This window comes from Pleurodeles waltl, chromosome 9 (assembly GCF_031143425.1).
Source record: "Pleurodeles waltl isolate 20211129_DDA chromosome 9, aPleWal1.hap1.20221129, whole genome shotgun sequence".
Lineage (NCBI taxonomy): Eukaryota > Metazoa > Chordata > Amphibia > Caudata > Salamandridae > Pleurodeles > Pleurodeles waltl.
The window spans coordinates 499,666,926-499,687,751 of record NC_090448.1 but is presented as its reverse complement, the minus strand read 5'-3'; the positions used below and the strand labels follow the sequence as shown (position 1 = coordinate 499,687,751).

At 43.9% G+C, this 20,826-nt stretch overlaps 1 protein-coding gene across 1 annotated transcript in view; it reads right to left on the bottom strand.

The window, feature by feature from the left end:
* Window positions 1-15,598: 15,598 nt before the first annotated feature.
* Window positions 15,599-20,826, bottom strand: part of LOC138259541 (coiled-coil domain-containing protein 170-like) — a 439,156-nt gene continuing 433,928 nt past the window's right edge. The window contains exons 12-13 of the mRNA XM_069207352.1: window positions 16,936-17,172; window positions 15,599-16,489 (exon numbers count right to left, since the gene is read on the bottom strand). Coding sequence (XP_069063453.1) covers window positions 16,259-16,489; window positions 16,936-17,172 — 468 coding nt within the window. The 3' untranslated portion in view covers window positions 15,599-16,258. The remainder of the gene's footprint in view (window positions 16,490-16,935; window positions 17,173-20,826) is intronic.

Sequence of the window (20,826 nt, the reverse complement as noted above, 5' to 3'; positions counted from 1 at the left end):
CAGACCGGTAATAAAGTCTAAAGAAATGTGCTCCCACAGACGACTTGTGGGTGGGAGTGGATGCAACAACCCTTTCGGTTTTGAATGACTTGTTTTAGTACGAGCACAGACTTCGCAGTTGTTTACCATTGCTTTTACATCTTTTGTTAGGGTAGGCCACCAAAAATAGCGTTAGATTAATTCAAGAGTTTTAGGAGTACCTGGGTGACCTGCCGTAGGTATAACATGCAACCAATTAAACACTATCTTGCGAAGTTTGGTAGTGGGCACGAACAAACGAGCGTCATGAAAAAGTAGTCCTTGCTTGATTGACCTTTTGGGATCTGCTTGGGCCCATGTCTGCCATTTCTCGACAGTGAAAGAATTGCGGATGTCTTCAAAGAAATCTTCAGTCTTTATGATACATAGGACTTTGTCGGGAGCAATGATAGCTCTGGAGGTTTGAACTGCAGCCAACGTGGTAGACTCTTGGCGGGACAAGGCGTCAGCTTTGCGATTATCTTTACCAGGCCGGAAGGTTACCACAAAATCAAATTCGGCAAAAAACAGCATCCAGCGTAATTGCTGAGGAGTCAAAAGTCTGGCGGAACTCATGAATTGAAGATTACGATGATCAGTGTAGACCGTGACAGTGTATTTGGCACCCAACAAATTATGGGGGTCATTCCAATGTTGGCGGGCGGCGGAGGCCGCCCGCCAGAATTCCCCCCTCCGAAATACCGCGCCGCGGTCAAAAGACCGCAGCGGGTATTACAAGTTTTCCCCTGGGCTGGCGGGCGGTTGCTGAAAAACCGCCCGCCAGCACAGGGGAAAACAACCTTCCCACGAGGATGCCGGCTCGTAATCGAGCCGGCGGAGTGGGAAGGTGCGACGGGTGCAGTGGCACCCGTCGCGTATTTCAGTGTCTGCAAGGCAGACACTGAAATACTTTGCGGGGCCCTCTTACGGGGGCCCCTGCCGATCCCATGCCATTGGCATGGGCACGGCAGGGGCCCGCGACCCCCCCTACCGCCATCCTGTTCATGGCGGCTTTCCCGCCATGAACAGGATGGCGGTAGGGGGGGTCGGAATCCTCATGGCTGCGGAGCGCGCTCCGCAGCCATGGAGGATTCACACGAGCAGCGGAAAGTCGGCGGGAGGCCGCTGACTTTCCGCTTCTGACCGCGGCTGAACCGCCGCGGTCAGAATGCTCGTTGGAGCACCGCCAGCCTGTTGGCGGTGCTCCCGTGGTCGGTGGCCCTGGCGGCCACCGGCCGCCAGGGTCAGAATGACCCTCTATGTCTCAATTCTTTAAAGGCATCACGAATTGCCAGAATCTCTTTTTCAGCAATGACATAGTTCTGTTCAGCTTCATTCAACTTCCGAGACATGTAGGCTACAGGATGAAGTTGACCAGTGTCCTTGTTTCGTTGCGACAAGACTTCTCCTATTGCCACATCTTAAGCATCAGCTTCCACTATGAAGGGTCGATCCGCTTCAGGATGAGTCAAGACTGGGGCAGTGGAGAAAGCTTCTTTCAAAGTTGAAAAGGCTTGGTCAGCTTCTGGGGACCATACAAATTTCTCCTTCTTTCTTAATAACTTAGTGATTGGAGCCACTGTCTGGGAGAATTGATTTTTTAATATCCGGTAAAAATTTGCAAACCCCAGAAAACATTGTGGCCCATATTTATACTTTTTGACGCAAAACTGCGCTAACGCAGTTTTGCGTCAAAAAAATTAGCGCCGGCTAACGCCATTCTGAAGCGCCATGCGGGCGCCGTATTTATTGAATGACGTTAGCCGGCATTAGCCGCCGGCGCCGTCTGGTGTGCGTTAAAAAAAACAACGTACACCAGGCAGCACCGGCGTAGGGGGATATGGGGCTTGGGCGTCAAGAAATGGGGCAAGTCAGGTTGAGGCAATTTTTTCGCCTCAACCCGATTTGCGCCATTTTTTTTCACTCCCAACCCCCATAGAAATGACTCCTGTCTTAGCAAAGACAGGAGTCATGCCCCCTTGCCCAATGGCCATGCCCAGGGGACTTATGTCCCCTGGGCATGGTCATTGGGCATAGTGGCATGTAGGGGGGCACAAATCAGGCCCCCCTATGCCACCAAAAAAATTAAAATAAAAACTTACCTGAACTTACCTTAATGTCCCTGGGATGGGTCCCTCCAGCCTTGGGTGTCCTCCTGGGGTGGGCAAGGGTGACAGGGGGTGTCCCTGGGGGCATGGGAGGGCACCTCTGGGCTCCTTCAGAGCCCACAGGTCCCTTAACGCCTGCCTTTTGCAGGCGCTAAAAAACGGCGCAAAAGCGGCCGTACGTCATTTTTTTTGACCCGCCCACTCCCGGGCGTGAATTTTGCCTGGGAGTATAAATCCGACGCACATGCCTCGGAGTCGATTTTTTAGACGGGAACGCCTACCTTGCATATAATTAACGCAAAGTAGGTGTCCACGCTAAAAAATGACGCTAACTCCATGGACTTTGGCGCTAGACGCGTCTAACGGCAAAGTATAAATATGGAGTTCGTTTTGCGTCGAAATTGCGTCAAAAAAAACGACGCAATTACGGCGCAAACGGAGTATAAATATGCCCCTGTATATCATGCCACCATGTAACTGTCAAGGAATGGTATTGCACAATGAATATCAAGGGTTAAATCACAAGAACATGTATTGCACGTCTTGCCGATTCGAATGCCACCATGAAACTGTCAAGGAATGGTAGCGCACAATAAACATCAAGGGTTAAATCACAAGAACATGAATTGCGCGTCTTGCCGATTCGAATGCCACCATGTAACTGTCAAGAAATGGTAGCGCACAATGAATATCAAGGGTTAAATCACAAGAACAGGAATCACGCGTCTTGCCGATTCGAATGCCACCATGTAACTGTCAAGAAATGGTAGTGCACAATGAATATCAAGGGTTAAATCACAAGAACATGAATCACACGTCTTGCTGATTCAAATGCCACCATGTAACTGTCAAGGAATGGTAGCGCACAATGAATATCAAGGGTTAAATCACAAGAACATCAATTGCGCGTCATGCCAATTCGAGTATCAGCATGCAAATGCCACGAAACGCCCAAGCGCACATTCACACACGCAAGAGTTAAAATGGTTTATCATGCAAGAATTAGGCCCAAGAACTCAAGCGTCCCGATAACGGGGTCGGGGGCCCAGCCCAACCTCCATCTTACCGCCCTGATTAAGGATCACCAATGTAAATGAAGGGCAGAGGACTGGAAGATCAAAGTAGGCCACTTGAACAGGAGCTCAGGAAGTTGCTGCTGCTCTGCACCGGGACATCTGAATAGTGAGCACGTGGAGCTGGGCTGGCTCCCTTATATAGAGTCTTGGCCCAGCCCACAAACTACACCCAGGCATGCTGCAGGGAAAGCTTCTAGAAGGCCCTTGAAGGGGAACACACCCTGACACAGTCTGGAAACCTGCAGCAGTACATATTATGTGAACAGTATTTATATTCATGCTGAACATAAGTCTTTAAGATTCTGCAATGCAAAAAGTTAAACAACGAGATATCATCACAATGCATAAATTATGTTAGCTTGAAACTGTTGGGTTTTTGCATTCTTGTCACCTGTAGAGCGGGCACTGCCCTGATGTTAAGATTTGCCGATTTGCAGGGTCATCCCCCATCTTTTTGCCTCCTGCCTCCTATTTTTTCTGATCTGTTGCTATTGGCTCTTGAACTCTGAGCACTTTACCACTACTAACCAGTGGTAAAGTGCATATGCTCTCTGTGTAAATTGTATTATTGATTGGTTTATCTATGATTGACATATTTGATTTACTAGTAAGTCCCTAGTAAAGTGCACTAGAGGTGCCAGGGCCTGGAAATCAAATGCTACTAGTAGCCCTGCAGCACTGGTTGTGCCACCCACATAAGTAGTTCTGAGATTATGTCTCAGACCTGCCACTGCAGTGTCTGTGTGTGCAGTTCATAACTGTAAATTCAACTTGGCAAGTGTACCCACTTGCCAGGCCTAAACCTTCCCTTTTCTTACACGTAATACACCCCTAAGGTAGGCCCTAGGTAGCCTCAAGGGCAGGGTGCAGTGTATGGTTAAGGTAGGAGATATAGTAATGTGTTTTATATGGCTTGACAGTGAAATATTGCTAAATTCGTTTTTCACTGTTGCAAGGCCTGTCCCTCTCATAGGTTAACATAGGGGCTACCTTTAAATCTGATTAAAGTGTAGATTCCCTTAGGGAGAGGATGGACATGTGGAGTTTGGGGTCTCTGAGCTCACAAATTAAAAATACATCTTTTAGTAAAGTTGATTTTAAGATTGTGGGGGTCATTCTGACCCCGGCGGTCTAAGACCGCTGGGGCCAGGGTCGGCGGAAGCACCGCCGACAGGCCGGCGGTGCCCCGCAGGGCATTCTGACCGCGGCGGTTCGGCCGCGGTCAGAAGAGGCAAACCGGCGGTCTCCCGCCGGTTTACCGCTGCCCTTAGAATCCCCCATGGCGGCGCAGCTTGCTGCGCCGCCATGGGGGATTCTGACACCCCCTACCGCCATCCTGTTCCTGGCGGTTCGCCCGCCAGGAACAGGATGGCGGTAGGGGGTGCCGCGGGGCCCCTGGGGGCCCCTGCCGTGCCCATGCCAATGGCATGGGCACGGCAGGGGCCCCCGTAAGAGGGCCCCGCAAAGTATTTCAGTGTCTGCTAAGCAGACACTGAAATACGCGACGGGTGCAACTGCACCCGTCGCACCCCTGCAACTCCGCCGGCTCAATTCTGAGCCGGCGTCCTCGTTGCAAGGGCATTTCCTCTGGGCCGGCGGGCGCTCTTTTGGAGAGCACCCGCCGGCCCAGAGGAAATGTCTAAATGGCCGCCGCGGTCTTTTGACCGCGGTGCGGTCATTCTGCGGCGGTACCTTGGCGGACGGCCTCCGCCGTCCGCCAGGGTCATAATCAGGCCCTGTGTGTTTGAAAATGGCACTTTTAGAAAGTTGGCATTTTCTTGCTTAAACCATTCTGTGACTCTGCCTGTTTGTGGATTCTCTGTCTGAATCAGTTTGACAGTTGGGCTGGGTGCACCTCACACTAGACAGTGATACAAAGGGAGCTGGGGTGTAGTCTGCATTTCCTGATGAGCCATCTGTGCTAGGAGGGAGGGGAGAAGTGGTCACTCACACCTGAAAGGGTTGTGCTTGCCCTCACACAATGCAGTCTCCAACCCACTGGTGAGTGTCTGGGGCCTGGCCTGGGCAAGGCAGGATTTCATATTCTAGAGAGACTTTGCTTTGAAGTAGGCCTACTTAAAAGGAGAAAATGGGCACCGAAAACCACAGACTTTAGAACACTTCTGGAAACCAAGAGGAACCTCTGCCCAGAGAAGAGCTGAGGATGCCTGTGAATGTGCTTTGTGGAGCTATCCTGCAGTTGCTGCTTCTGCCAGAGTAAGAGGGCAAAGCCTGGACTTTATGTTCCTTCCATCTTGTGGAGATCTCCGGGGGCTTGATTTAGAGCTTGCCACCTGTTGTTTGAAGTCTCAGGGACGGCAAAGAATTATCTCTGCCAGCACCTGGAGTCTCTGGAGAGACTCCCACTCTGCCAAGGGGTGCCCACCCAGTTCCTGGGGGCCCTAAAAGGAGAAGCTGGCAGCCTAAGAGGAAGAAATCCACGCACAGAACACCGTGCAGGAAAAGATCAACGCAACTCTGATCTGCGGCTGAAAAATCAACGCGCCGCCGGCTTTGCGGCCGAAAATCGATGCTCGGCTGCAACGCAACCCGAACATCGACACACGGAGCTGGAGGAATGTTGCGTAGCATCGCTGTCGGAGGCTGGTGAGATTGGAACTAGCGCTGCGTGGTTTTCGGATCATCGTGCAGCCGGATTTCCGGCGCAAACACCGCTGGGCTTTTAAAAATGATGCAAGGCCTGCCTGGACCCGAGAGTGCTGACCGGATCGACGCATTGCTCTCCTGCGGAGAGAAGAAACGATGCTCCCGACCTGACGAAAGGAGAAAAAACGGTGCGTGATACTGACGCATCGCAAGCTCTTTTTGACACACACTTGCTCGTGCAGGGGTTATTTTTGATGCGCCTAAGGTACATTTTCACGCTAACTGTGTTAGTGTGTGTTTAAAACTACATGAAGACTCTTTTTGCTTTCTAATTGATAACTTGACATGTGTATTGTGGGTTTTTGACAATTTGGTCTTGTTTTGTTTAGATACATATTCTCTATTTTTCTAAACCCTTGTTGTGTCATTTTGAAGTGTTTTTCTTAAGTTACTGTGTGTGTTGGTACAAATACTTTGCACCTAGCACTCTGAAGTTAAGCCTACTGCTCGTGCCAAGCTACCAAGGGGGTAAGCAGGGGTTAGCTGAGGGTGATTATCTTTTTCCCTGACTACAGTGAGGGTCCTTGCTTGGACAGGGGGTAACCTGGCTGCCAACCAAGGACCCCATTTCTAACAGGAAACCTAACAAACCTGCACATTTGTTAAAACTAGACACCTAGGGGAATCCAAGATGGGGTGCCTTGTGGGGCTCTCACCAGGTTCTGTTACATAGAATCCTTTGCAAACCTCAAAATTTGCCCCCAAAAAAATGTTTTGCTCACATTTCCGTGACAGAAAGTTTTGGAATCTGAGAGGAGCGACAAATTTCCTTCCACTCCGCGTTCCCCTAAGTCTCCCAATAAAAATGGTCCCTCACTTGTGTGGGTAGGCCTAGTGCTCACAACAGGAATTGCCCCAAAACACTATCCGGACACATCAAAATTATCAAATACAAAACTACCTGTTTTTGCGGGTGAGGGCACCTGCGTTTATGGTCCTGGGTTCAGAAGCCATCTAGGGAAACCTACTAAACCCAGACATTTCTGAAAACTAGACACCCGAGGGAGTCCAGGGAGGTGTGACTTGCATGGATCCCCCAATGTTTTCATACCCAGGACCCTCAGCAAACCTCAAATTTAGCTAAAAAAAAAACAAAATTTCCCACATTTCTGTATGGGATCACCGCACCGGGACACATTTCCTGCCACCCAATGTTCCCCTCCGTCTGTCAGTAAAAATTATACCTCACTTGTGTAGGTGGGCCAAGTGCCTGTGACAGGGAAGAGCCAAAAACATGTCGAAATTGAGGGACAAACAAAGCACGTCCAAAAGGGCAGTTTGAAAAAAAACATTTTTAGGCTTACAAGTGCAGCAGAATTTTTATAGATGAGAAAATGTTGGGTGGTAGGAAGTTTTTGGGTTGCTGCAGATTCTGGAAGGTTCCATCACAAACATGTGGGAAAAATGTGCGATTTCCAGCAAAGTTGGAGGTTTGCAGGGCATTGTGGGTAAGAAAATGGTGTGGGGTGCATGTGAAGCGCAGCACCCTGGAATCAACCAGATGCTTAGTTTTCAGATGTGTCTAGGTCTTGTGGATTTTTCTACATGGCAGTATCCTAAAGTCCAAAAAGTGCAGCCCTCACCGTTCCAAGTGAGACAATTTTGAGAGTTACCAAGCTCCCATGGCTCAAATGTAAAACCAAAACCCAACATAATCAAATGTCCTCTTGCTTGCCGTGGGATAAGATGTTTTAGTGTGCTGGAGAGAGCTGAAAGACTGTTACCCCCTTCAGTTGGTTGGTAGCCACCACTCCACTATTTTTTTTCTTTTAATTCCCTTGCATCTAGTAGACTTTCTGCCCCCCCGGGGTGTGGATCGGGTGTAATTGCCCACGCTGCCCACTGGGCAGAAGAACTTTGGCCCCATTTATTTGGGGTGGGGTATGGCCATACCCCCACTCTCTTATTTTGAAAAAAAAATCTTCCCTGGTCTCTGGTGAGCTTTCTGCCCCCCTTTGGGCAGGTGGGCCTTGCAAAAACAGGCCGATCTACCCCGAAGTGGGGCAGATATACCCAACAGTAATGTGTCCCCATGGGGAGCGACCCTTGCCCAAGGGGCTTCCCCCCAAACAAAACAAACACACACACCAATCCCTGGTGTCTAGTGGTTTCTGCCCCCCTTGGGGGCAGATTGGCCTAACAAAAATAGGCCGATATGCCCCCAATGGGGCAGAAATGACCTAAATACAATTTGTCCCGCAGGGGAGCGAACCTTGCCTAAGGGGTCGCTCCCCATACATAAAAACATAAAGTAATTAAAAATATATTTAGATCCCTGGTGTCTAGAGGTTTCTGCCCCCCCAGGGGCAGAAAAGGCCTACAAATATTTGTCTCCCCTGGGAGCGGCCCTTGCCCAAGGGGCTGCTCCCCTTATGCGTAAGTATGATAAAAAAAATCTAAAAAGTTTATAATTTGTTTTTATTTTCAAATTAATTTAATTATTTAATTTAAAAAAATAGATAATGTAGGTTATGTAATGTGGCGACTGAAGCAGGAAGAATGTGTATGGTGGTGTGCGACTTATAGTAAAATGAAGATGGTGCCTTAATTATAAATATAACTTCTAACGAGGGGTGTGGAAATTTTAAATTTAACTTAGAACTAAAACATTATCATTTCTCCCATTTAGAAAGTTTAAGTTTGGGTTGCATATGTAGAATAAATAAAGATTTCCTAACTACAACTTAGCTTTATCCTTTGTTTGTTCATTACATTTAAATTGCTTTTGTTTTGTTTTTTAATAAAAATGTGTTTCAAATCATAGTGCAATTTAATTGAGCATTGTGAAGTGTAGTGTGTACATTATAGTATATGACAGCTTTGTACAGTGCAGTGCCATAGAGTATAATGTTGGAGACTGTAATACAGTGGAGTGAAGTAGAGTGGATTGGCTTTTCATACAGGGGAGTAAAGTTTTATATAGTGGACTGGTGTGGTGTTTCATATAGTGGAGTGGAGTATGGTAGACTGTTGGAGCATGTTCTACAGTGGGGTGCCTTGCTATATAGTACAGTTGAGTCTCGTACAGTGGAGTATTGTCGCCTGTAGTGTTGTAGATTTCAGTGTCATGGAGTGGAATGCCATTGAGTGGTATACAGGTGAGTAGAGTGACATAGAATGGCTTAGAGAGGCATACAGTGTGGTACAGTGTCATACAGTGGCATTAAGTGTAGTAGTGTTTGTAGAGGGAAGTTTTATAGTGTACAGTAGAGTGTTGCAGAGTGCAGTGCTGTGCATTGGAGCATCATCCCGTGGCAGACAGTGGGCTAAACTGCTGTACAGTGTAGTCGAGTGGAGTTGCATAGTATAGAGTGGACTAAAGGGTCATATTGTGAAATAGCGTCTCATATAGCACAGTATTGTGAAGTCTAGTACACTGTAGTGGCGTACCTTACAGTAGAAAAAAGTGTTATGGAGAAGGTGCCATATTGCATAGCAGAGTGGCGTGTTGTGTTGTACAGTGTGTGAAACTGTTGTGGAGTGGAGTACATTGTGGTGGCACAGAGTGGAGGAAAATGTTGTACAGAAAAGTGAGACCGAGTTGACTAGAATGTGGTACAGTGTGCTACAGTGAAGTGGCACATAGTGTTGGAGAGTGTAGTGGCACAGAATGCCACTGAGTAAAGCAGCATAGAGTTGAGTGGCATAAAATGGAATAGTGTACAATGGAGTGTTATACAGTGAAGTGGCATCAAATGGAATAGAGGTCAGTGGAGTGATGTACACTGGAGTGGTGTAGAGTAGAGTAGAGGTCAATTAAGTTGCATATAGTAGAGTGTGATTGACTAGATTGGCATACAGTGGAGTGGAATAGAGTGGAATAGTTTACAGTGGAGAGGGGGCCATAAAGTGGAATAGCATTTCATGGAGTGGCGTAGAGTGGAGTGGCATACACTAGAATAGCATAGATTGGAGTGACATACAATGCACTGTTGTACAGTTGAATAGCATATAGTTGAAGTAGCATGCATCTGAGAAGCATAGACTGTGGTGGCATATACTGGGGTGGCGTACAGTACAATAGAGTAGAGTGAAATAGCATAGAGGGGAATGGCGTAGAGTGGGTTTGCATACAGTTAAGTAACGTTGAGTACACTGGCGTACAGTGGGGTGTCAAAGACTGGAGTGCCCTACAGTGGATTAGCATACAGTGGAGTGGCGTAAAATGGAGTGCCGTAGAGTGGTACAGCATAAAGTATAGTGGCAATGTTCAGTTAAACAATCACAAATGGTGTGGTGGAGTGGAACCAAGAGAGGGAGAATTTGTCTACTCTGATTAGCATGACTCATTGCTGAGTACCTGTGCCTATAGGGAATGCTAGGTTAACCTAGATGGAGTTTTCCTTAATGGAAAAGGTGGTCTCACACACTTTTCGTGCCTTGCTTCATCATTGACCATCTCTCCCCACTCTGGTAGGACAATGCCACCAGGGCGGAGTCAACCTCTTCGTAAGATCTACACCAGAGGGAGTTCTTATATAAATATTACTGGACAAGAAGAGGGATCCAGCTAGAGTACAAAATACTCCTCGGACTGCCGGTACAATGCACCTTCTTAGTGGTGTCCATGGGTATGATTTAAAAAACTGGGAAAGTAAGAAGAGCCTGATTACCCTAACTGTCTATGGAAGCCAACATGTTTCTGCCCTCACTGTGAGCATAGCTAGGTCTGGGGTGTTCAGCAGGGCTCAGGATCCCTAGTAACTTAGCAAGAGGTTTATTACTGAAACAAACTGAAAGCACACACTCAGGACCTACCTAAGTGAGGATCGAACTATGGGTACCTAGACAATGGGGAGCAAAGGGGAACATGGTAAGTCCTGCTCACCCATGAGGGCATAATGTAATCTCCATTCAAGCTGTTGGAGAGTGGCCAAGTACACACACATGAGCATGCAAAAATGACAATCACTGCAAACCACAGCAAACACTTGTGTGAAAAGGTGCTGGAAAAACCTAGCATTCTCAAAGAGACCATATCAACTACATATCTCGAAGTATCACAGTATTTCGGATCCATCTTTGATGGGGCCCGAAAAACCTAGTGACAGGTATCTTAAGTAAGCACACTGCGCAAAAGGAGGGCACAGGCAGCTGGAAACCACAGTAAGGATCTACAATGGATTAGACCAGCATACCAGGCGCTAGCCGCCAATGTCTAACCAATGATACAGGGTATCTTGTAAGGTACTTTTCTTCAGGTCACTGCTACGATTTGGAATTCCCATGATTCTTGTGCACCCTCTGTGATATCATCTATATATGTATATATCACTCCTTTCTTAGCTGTACTTCAATTTGTTTTTAACAAGTGTTCACAAACTCCCCCAAAAACATAAGAAAGAAAGGAAATGTCTTTAAAACATCTTTCTTAATTTTCCTTAAATATGTTTGTTACAACTGATCACTAATACCACAAAAAAGATAAGAGGGACACAAAATGTTAGTATGTGATTTAAGTCAAAAAGGGAAGCAGTTTATGCAGATATGGCATAGGTTTGACATAAAAGTTTCCTATGAAAATTCACAACACATTCATACATGTGAGATAACACCAAGAGTGTAAGTTCAATTACAAACACTGTATTAATGTTGCACAATAAATATAATGGTGCAAATGTGGACCTATGCTGGGCTAATAGGGCTTAGAGTTGGTGGAGCAGGATCCTGCAACTACAGGTTTTCTGATGTATACAGGCCTGGAATTATCAGGTACACATACTCCGGACCCGATAATTCTGGTTGCAAATTTCGGGCTTCCGTTTCAGAACTACAAGGGCTGTTGGCAGCTATTCCACCAGGCCCCTGACTGCCCTCATCCTTCAGCTGGGTCAGCAGAAGCAGATCCCTCCATCTGAAGTAAAAAGAAACCTGCCCTCCTACAGCTTCCTTTCCGCTCTCACGGGCAAAAGAAAAAGCCCCTTTAAGATTTACCACCTGATCCAAGCATGTGTTTCCTGATTCTGGCCCATGATTTTCCCTGGAAGGAGGAAAAACATAAGGAATTCTACCTGGTATTCCAGATTCCATACAATATTCCAGATTCTGGGGGAACTAACTTGAAGTCCCTGTTATGTCATAAGGAGATAATACCCAGTATTGTTAATTCTGGCCAAAGTATCTCCCTGTAATGGGGTCCTTATTCTTGAATTACCATTTAGATCAAGGTTGTTACTCCAACTATGACCCAGAAGTCAGCATTCATGATACTGACCAAAGCCACTGGAACCAAAGCCACTGGAATAAGACTACTGACATCTCTCTACATCACACTTTAGAGTTGAGCCGTCTAGTGAACAAATTCACATTGTATTGGCACGTTACAGATGTGAATATCTTAAACAAAAAGACTCCAAGAAAAGGTCTCAGATAAAGGCAAAATTACTTCAGATTATCATTCCACTGAAATCTAATGGAAACTCTTGCTCTAAGCATGACGTTATTGCATTGCATTTTACGACTGCAGGTATCTTTGACAATTTAAGCTTCCTAGCCCAATTATTTTTTTCAAAGTTTTATTATTCCTTCTTCTATAAACCTATGTTCCTTTCACCCTAAACCAAACAATTCAGTAAGAAAACAATGTTGAATGAAGCACTGAGTCATAAAATTTGATATCTTATTAAGTTATTTATTGAAGATATATTGCTACAGTCGCAGTTCGCGGGGTGTGGAATGGGCGGTGAGGCGTGAGGAGGGGTGGAGAGGGAATAAACTTTAATTTAATTAAAAAAAAACACTTACCTTCATTGGTGCAGTGCCACTCCGCTCCTCCGTCACAGGCAGTAGACACAGGCTCCTAGCCTGCCCTGCTGCCAATCCTGACGCTGCTCAGAGCAGCGTCAGGATTGGCTGGGAGCGCCCAGCCAGGGCACTCCCAGACAGACCGGGAGCCTATGCAAGCTCCCTTTAGCTGGAGAGAGCCTGCTGCGCATGTGTGTTTGGTCGGCCAAAGACAGCCGGACAAACAAACAGGCACTCTGAGGGGGAGTGCAAAGCTCGTCACCCCGTGGCCCCGCCCCTTTACAAGAAAACGATAATAAACACAGTTTATTATTGTTTTCTTGTAAAGGTTTTGCAGCTGCTGCTGCTGCTGGCGGGGACGAAACTCCTCCGCTCTAATGGAGGAGCCACCCCTGTATTGCTAATGGGAAATGCCCTCAGCCCAGTAGGTTAGACTCTTCCATTACTTTGTAACAGGCATCAGTGAGTCTCATCAGGGAAGGGTCAGTAAATCACCCTTCAGAACAGTAACTCAATTGCTATGCGATTCTTTCACAATAGGTGTCAGTGCTTTCGTAATTTTCTACTGTGCTAGTCATTGGAGCTGTGTAAAAAAACAGTAAGGACCTGATTATGACTGTAGGTGTTATTTAACACACCTGATAAATAATGATTTCACAGGGTATGTTATTTATCAAGTGCAAAAAACACCTATTACCAGTTTGTGGGAAATAACATGCAGATTTTGGTGTTTAACACACAAAAAAACTGCATCATACCATAAATACCGTATGCTTTTCCCCGTTTTAATTTTGGCAAGTTTGACCTGCCGTATTTAATGAAGGTTGAGTTATTTAACACATCTAATAATTAACAGATGTGATAAATACCTTCAAATCCATAATTCTGACCCATACTTAAACATGGATATACGCATGAGTCGGAATTACCTGACCCACTCATTATCAGGCCCTTAGTGTTTCATACAGCCAGGTGGTGGGTAACTAATCAGTGGGAAGCTGACAGAAGTTCTAGATCTGTCTGGGACTAAACAATGATGGTCTATGCACTTACACCTGCCCTGTTAGAATTGTACAGCAATATAGATTTGATGAAACAAACGCAAATTGTCACAACCACTGAGACACCACCCCATTGGACTGAATCTTTTGAATAACTAAAAAGAAGCCTCAGTAGACTACCATTTCCTTACACTCCAACACATTTGGATGCAGCCGGGACACTTTTGTGTTACAGTATGTGCTGGTGGCACATTTGTGTACATGCACTATGCTGTTAGCAGTAGACATGAACTGTTAGGCTCTCCGTCTATACTTGTGTCTAAATTGATAAATTTTGATACTTTCAATAAGCAAGTAAAACTGTGTGCCAGAGTATCAATTTTGATTTGATCTTTGTGTGTCTCACAATGAATTAACTACATCTTTATGTTAGTCCCAAGAGAAATGTTCGTTAAGTCAGTGCAATCTTTCAAAATCACCATCATTTCACGTTAATTATCAAAAATTCCCAAAAATATGCCACTTTTTCACATAACATAACTTCGTCTTTTCCAGTAAAAAGTCCTATTGCAGGAGCACAGAAACAATGAGAATGAACAGAACACGAGCAGCTGCTCCGAGCACTTGAGTTTTTGTGCTGTTTGTTCAGCACAAAATGTGTCCTTGTGTCCATAATAGATGCAAGGACGCATTTCACACTAAAATATAGTGCTAACTGAAAGATTTGCATTTCTCATAATTCCATGTAATTTTTCCAAAATGTCATGTAATTACACAAAAGGATATAACTCGAATTTCACACACCATTACTTCAGATACTTGATCCACTGAGGGGTGGAAGCCAATTTTTTCTTAAACTTAATTTGCAGTAACGTATGTGGCATATAAACATACACAAACAGTGACGACCCATGTTTCAATTTTTGTTATTTTTTTCTACTATATAAATGTGTTTTAGCGTTGTGAATTTCAAAGCAACCCACTATATTTTTGACTGACACATAGAAAATAGACGACTTCCCTGTGATGATGCTCAAGGTAAAAGCAACGTACTCTAAGGGGACACATACCATGTTTTCACAAGAGTGCAATCATTCTGGTCTTTAACATACAACAATGTAATTATGCTTTTAGTGTGAAGCCCTAGCATACATTCTAATAGACCAGTTAAAAATATTGTTGCTCCATCTACTGCTGAAGTTAAAGCACTAGAAATGTTTTAAAAGTTCTGCAAATGTAAAGAAATTTGTAATTGGAGGCTAAAAAGTAAGGTATAGTAGAATTCCATAAATATAAAAATTGCTAGTACCGTCAGATTGATTCCTGGGAACAGGGCAAGTGCATCAAACAGAATATAATAAGGACAGTGAGTTGCCTTAATTGAATCTAGAAAACTCAAATTTTCCCATTAAAATTAAAATTTTAATTTGTATCTAAATTTTCTTTTGAATTAAATAAAATATTTAATTTGTGCATATGTTGGATGAATGGTTTTTCTGTATTTTTTGTGTATTGTTTTGCAGCTCAAATCATTGGAAATGCTTGGGCCAGGGTCCCCAGCCTCCGGTGGGGAATTTGTGAATTCAAATATAGATTTAGTGTAGCTCCAGGGTTCTAATAATGACCACGCAAGGTTCACAGAAATCAAAATATTAGGAATCACTGATCTATCCCATATGAATTCAAATTCATCCTGCAGAAATCATTTCTAACTGGTCAAGTTGAATTTTCACCAGAGATCAAAGTTAGTCTAAGTTCCATAACCAAAGTACTACGACATGCAAGCCTGGAAAGTAATTATAGCATGTCTTTTGTAGCACCTCATGCAATGACCTTGCAAAGCTTTGACTGATTTTTTGTGTGCTAAATTATTTTCAACCTTCCAAACCAAAAGTGTGTGCCAGAGAAATATTTGTGTACCTCTTGGGCCATTCCACATAGTTCAGGAGGAGCAGATATCAGATAAGAGACAAGCCACACTAACAACTCTCTGTATTCACTTTATTTTCTAAATGATGACAGCAATCCAGGCCTGTCCCAGGCGAAGTGATTATTGTGCTCGAGGACGAATGTATTCATAGTATCTTCAAGGATCAAATATATGGAGGATATCAAACATGTTTTGATTATGGTAAGAGATTTTGCTACAGTTGGGCAACTAACGTAAATCAGAGTCATTACTAAGCGTTAGTGATGTGAAGTGATGATTGATAATAGCAATAACTACAGTCTATCCAGAAAGTACAATAAAAAGGGTTATATTGCTTGTGACTGTAAGATCTGCATTAAATATTGCAAAACGTAAAGAGGTACGAGGCCCGATATGGAATTAATTAGTAATACTTCATTTGGAGGGGAATCTAACAGTGTTTTTACCCACATCAAACTGTATCTAAGATGGGTTCCCTTTGGTATTTAACATATTCCTCAAGGAATCATAGGATTTTCCATTAGCACCCAACTCCAAATCATGCCCTGGGTTATTTACCAATGAAATCACAACAGCAGAGGAAGATACATTTGTTGGCGGTGCGCTGATGGGTGGAACATTACTGCTAATCAGTGTTTAGGATCTGCTTCTGGGTGTTGGCTGTTAAGCATAGCAACAGTGGCGATTATGATCTGCAACACAGAGTGTCCCATACTAAAATCGAGGCTTGCTTGACGTCGACACATATGATACACTGTGATGAGGATTTTCAAAGCCAGTTCTTAAGCCATAGGGTAATTTTGATCTGTCGTCGAAAGTATCTTTAAGCGATCCATGAGAACGGAGGAGTTTCTTGAGCTGCCCTACGATCTCGTGCTCCGGCACGGCCAGGGTGTTAATGTTGAATCCCATCATCCTAGTAATAGTGTCTTTAAAGTCAACAAGCTGTGGTTTGAAAGGAGAAAAAAATAACAATTACTCCTCTATCCAGAGTGTTTTTACACCTGAACAACCCCATAACATCGTGTCCTTTGTCATTAGACCAATCGCATTAGGAAAACCTTTCCACACCAAGCTGCCATTAGAAGAAATACGCATGAATGTGCTCGTGCCCAGTTTTCACAGCTATTGACAATAGCTTATAATTAAATACCAGGTTACTAATACAGGCTGTCTGCCTATTCTTCTCAAAGACAGTTCACAACTTCTGTGGGACAAAAAAAAAACTATTTTGGGGGGATTTGTTTAATAGTCTCTTAAAACTCTTCAAGGATCCGTCATGTTCACAAAATTACAGCTAATGGGCGCCTCAATCACCAAAACCATTCAATCGGCCTCGCAAAAGTTGCTAAAAGATCCTAATGACTCGCTTCAATAGAGAAGTTACTCACCTGCTTTTCTCTGCGCGCCACTTCTTCGAGAGCTCTCTTTGCGGTGTGTAGCTCATTAGTGACAGCTTCCAGCATGTGCTGAGCCCTCGCCTTTTCTCCTCTCGTCTCCAGTTCGCTGTAGTCCAACTCGGTTTTCAAGCTGACCACTTTTTTAGCAGCTTTCTCTTTAATTCTTTCAAGTTTCTCCAAAGAAGAATTTAGCTCGTCGATAATTTTGTTCTGTTCAGTAGTTTTGTTCTGAGGGGGAAAAATACATTTTCCAACGAAGTAAGGATGGGCAGCTGTAGTTTACATCTAGGCTAAAAAAACACGGTTTACATTCAAGCCAAAAAAACGAGACAATATCCTAAGGCCTGAGTAACAATCTACACGCTAAAACCCGTAGCTGTAAATGAAAAAGTTTATGGATGGGTTGGATTTTTTTGTTAATGGCCTTTTTTTTAATGGCTTTTGAAGCAATAAACACTGAAACAAACGAAATAGATTTCGCAAATATATTTTTCTGGAAGACAACCAGAGTTTTGTCTGCATACCTCCAGTCTTTATCTTTACCATAAAATAACCTTCATTTCTTAAAAAAGATCCTTATGTAAAAATGGAGGAGGTCTACGTCCACGTGGTCCATTTACTCTCTAAAATCAGAGAAACTTCACATCTGCGCTAGCGTAGTGCCTTGAAAAAGGTAAACATTGTGGACTTTTCTATGAGAAGGGAGCTAGAAGTTACCTTTAGTGATGGAATATTCCCAATATGTAAGTAGAAAAAAAATAGCTTGGCGCTAAATTCCATTGTGCATTAACATGAAGGGCCAAATTTATCAAATTCTCACTCAATGGAGCGTAGCACCCAAAAATGCTGCACTGTGTTGTGTGTGGAGAGAGCAGGAGAGCGCCATATCTACAGAGCTATGGCTCTCTCATCTCTCCCTGGTGCTGGCACAATTTGCTGCCGAGCACCAGGCAAACACCCTTGCGCCATAGTGCAAGGGTGTGTGAGTTTGTCTAGCATCGAATTTGTACTAGAAGGGTACTTTTCCAATACAAAATACTATGCCTGGACAAAATGTATTGCTTTTCTAACTTTGTATGTGTGCTGTATAATGCACCACACATGCAAAGTTGGAAGAGAAATGAGAAATAAAAACATTTATCCATTTAACGCCTGCTTTCACATGGCGTTAATTTTTGACGCAAAACCGTCTCCAATTTTTGGTAGATAGAGTTTTGCGTAAAAAAGAATGAGTGTTTCCATGGGAATGCCCATATAAAACCCCATTTATGCTAAGTAACGCAAAGCAGCGTTTTGCGCTACTTTGCATTACTTTTACACAATTTCCATTGCAAAACACAATTTGCGCTGGAAAGTAAATCACCCAAAAAATGTGTGCTGGTTTGCGTCACTTTTGTGACACAAGCACAGTGCAAAATGCTGGTAAATCTACCCAAAAGATAAAATTACTGGTGGTAGCAGATGCATTACTGCGTGAGTACAGTAATTGCATTATCTCCTCTAATCCCAAGTACAGAGCAAATCACTGCCCAAAATATTGATTAAGGTTGCTGAGGTACGGGAATGAAGACAGAAGTATATAAAATAACATTCTTAAGACAGAACCATGTAACACCCCCAATTCCTCCCCAGACCAGTCGCAACTGCAGAGTTATAGAAAATGATGACTCATCCGACTACGTCATTATGACACAGTGGCATTTTAACACTGATGAGTTTGTGGCCATGCAGTACATCCACAATGTTATAAATTCTTTCCAGTTCACTTTATTGTTCCACACAGATTGTATAACAACCATCACACCTTCGTTAACTTTTGAAAGTTCGCATTACTCTTATCTAATTAACCTGCCTGGGCTGGGAGGAGAATAGAGTCCCAAATTAGGTGAACCTGGGGGGGGGGACCTTTGACTAATGCAGGACTACATTGCTCCCCTCTCCCCGCTCCTTCATGGGTGTTAGTGTCCTAAAGTTAAGGACCCCTAAACAAAAAAGGAAAATTATCTTGATTGACGCAACCAGAGATTAGCATCTGGTATTGTATGCATGCATGTGCACTGAGTGAGTGTATGAGCATAGTAGATAGGGATATAAGAAGGGATGAACAGGATTCTGATCCTAAAAAAATCCCCGGACCCAATAGTGGACCTATTGAGGGCTGAAACATGTTGATCTTTGTGGAAATGAACAGCATAGTTAAGCCTCATATGTCCCAGTGTTTGTTTTAATCATCCCTTATCCACCATTTTAATAAAAATGCAGTTTTTCTACTTAGGCAGGTGATAGGGATTTTAGTTGGATCCCTCACTCCCCGGATCTTCCCTGAATAGCCCCTCAGCCTTTTGATGAGGGCATGGCAACCATTACAGTATGCTTTGTCAAGTGTGGGATGACCGAGGATGAAGCATGACACCCATGGGGTGTGTGGACCTGTTCTGTTTAGGCAAATGCCCTTCAGGTCCTAGCTGTGGTTTCTTGGGATAGAGACATCACCCAGAGTAGAAGAGTCTCTAGACATTGAGGTTATTTGCCACCAAGCTGGAGAACAATTAATAAGGGCAGATTTGTTTTTTGGTGTATGCTTAATCTGCCCCACCCAAATCTGGGTTGGACCCACCAAATGCAATGGCTGGATAATGCCCTTGAATTAAGGGAAGTTTTAATATTTAGTGAGATTATCTGATGCACACATCACGAACTAGTTCACAACTTTCTTTACTTGCAAAATAGATCCATAACTCTCCTCCTGGATTTACAAATCACAAGGTGACCTTCAATAATCAACTGTCTCTCTCTGTCTTTCTCTAAATATGAATGTACTTCAGGAGTCAGGCCGCATCTCCCTCTCCACTAATAATATATTTTTTGGCCCCGGGGCATCAAGGTTCCAGGGCCAATGTTGACTTTCAGAGGAGCGCTGTGTGCCACCCTCCACCTTTTTTAATTTAAAAAAAAGGCCTGGAATCCCCAAGGTCAGTAGTGGCTTAGGGAGGTCATGTACTGTGAGTGGCATGGGGTTGCTTGCCTGTGAGGGGTTGGCTGCATGCCCCCGCAATGCACAACCACACACCTCTGTACAGAGTGTTGTGACTTGCTAGCCACACTAAGCTAACTATAACTCGGCCCTTCACTATGCACTGCTTATACCCTAACATAGTACATCCTTTATTGCATGCTAAATCATAGCATTCACTACAAAAGTCAAGACATTTTAAATGACATAATTTATGAGAAGATTGTGCTTGCTAGAGGGCTGAGTTATAGTTAATTTAATCTGGCTAGCGAGTTGACGACATTTGTTATGAAGGTGTGCGAGTTATGGTAAGTTTTGGGCAGGCCATAAATTCGAACTTTAAGATACAGTTATAATATAACTATTCTAATGTTTCTAATGTTTGTCCAGTTTAGTGTAGTTTTGTAGAGAAATCATGAATTAAGTTTTCCTAAGTATAACTAATCTTAAACCTTTGTTAGAATCTAGTTTCTATAGGAAAAGTGTTTTTTTTTTTTTGCCAATAACCTTAGCGCCGTTTGAAGAATCTTCACAAATTTTTAAAAAATAGTACTCCACTCAATCCAGCTGCTGTCCTTAAAGTTTTGGGGTGATTTGTCAACTAGAGGTTGAGAAAAAGGAGGAGTCCCAAAATGCTTTTTCCTCCATTCAATTAACCATAGGGATTTTGAACATGGCTACAGCCCGAATAACTGGACGGAATTACACCAAATTTGGCTGAAAGGTAGCTCTTGGTCCAGAAAGAACCCTTTATGTTACTTGGTGCAATCTGTTCAGTAGTTTTTGAGACATTAAAGGAAAAAGAAATACAGATATCTAGACTCGGACTCAGCCAAGTCCCAAAAATAAACATAAAAATAAAGGAAAAG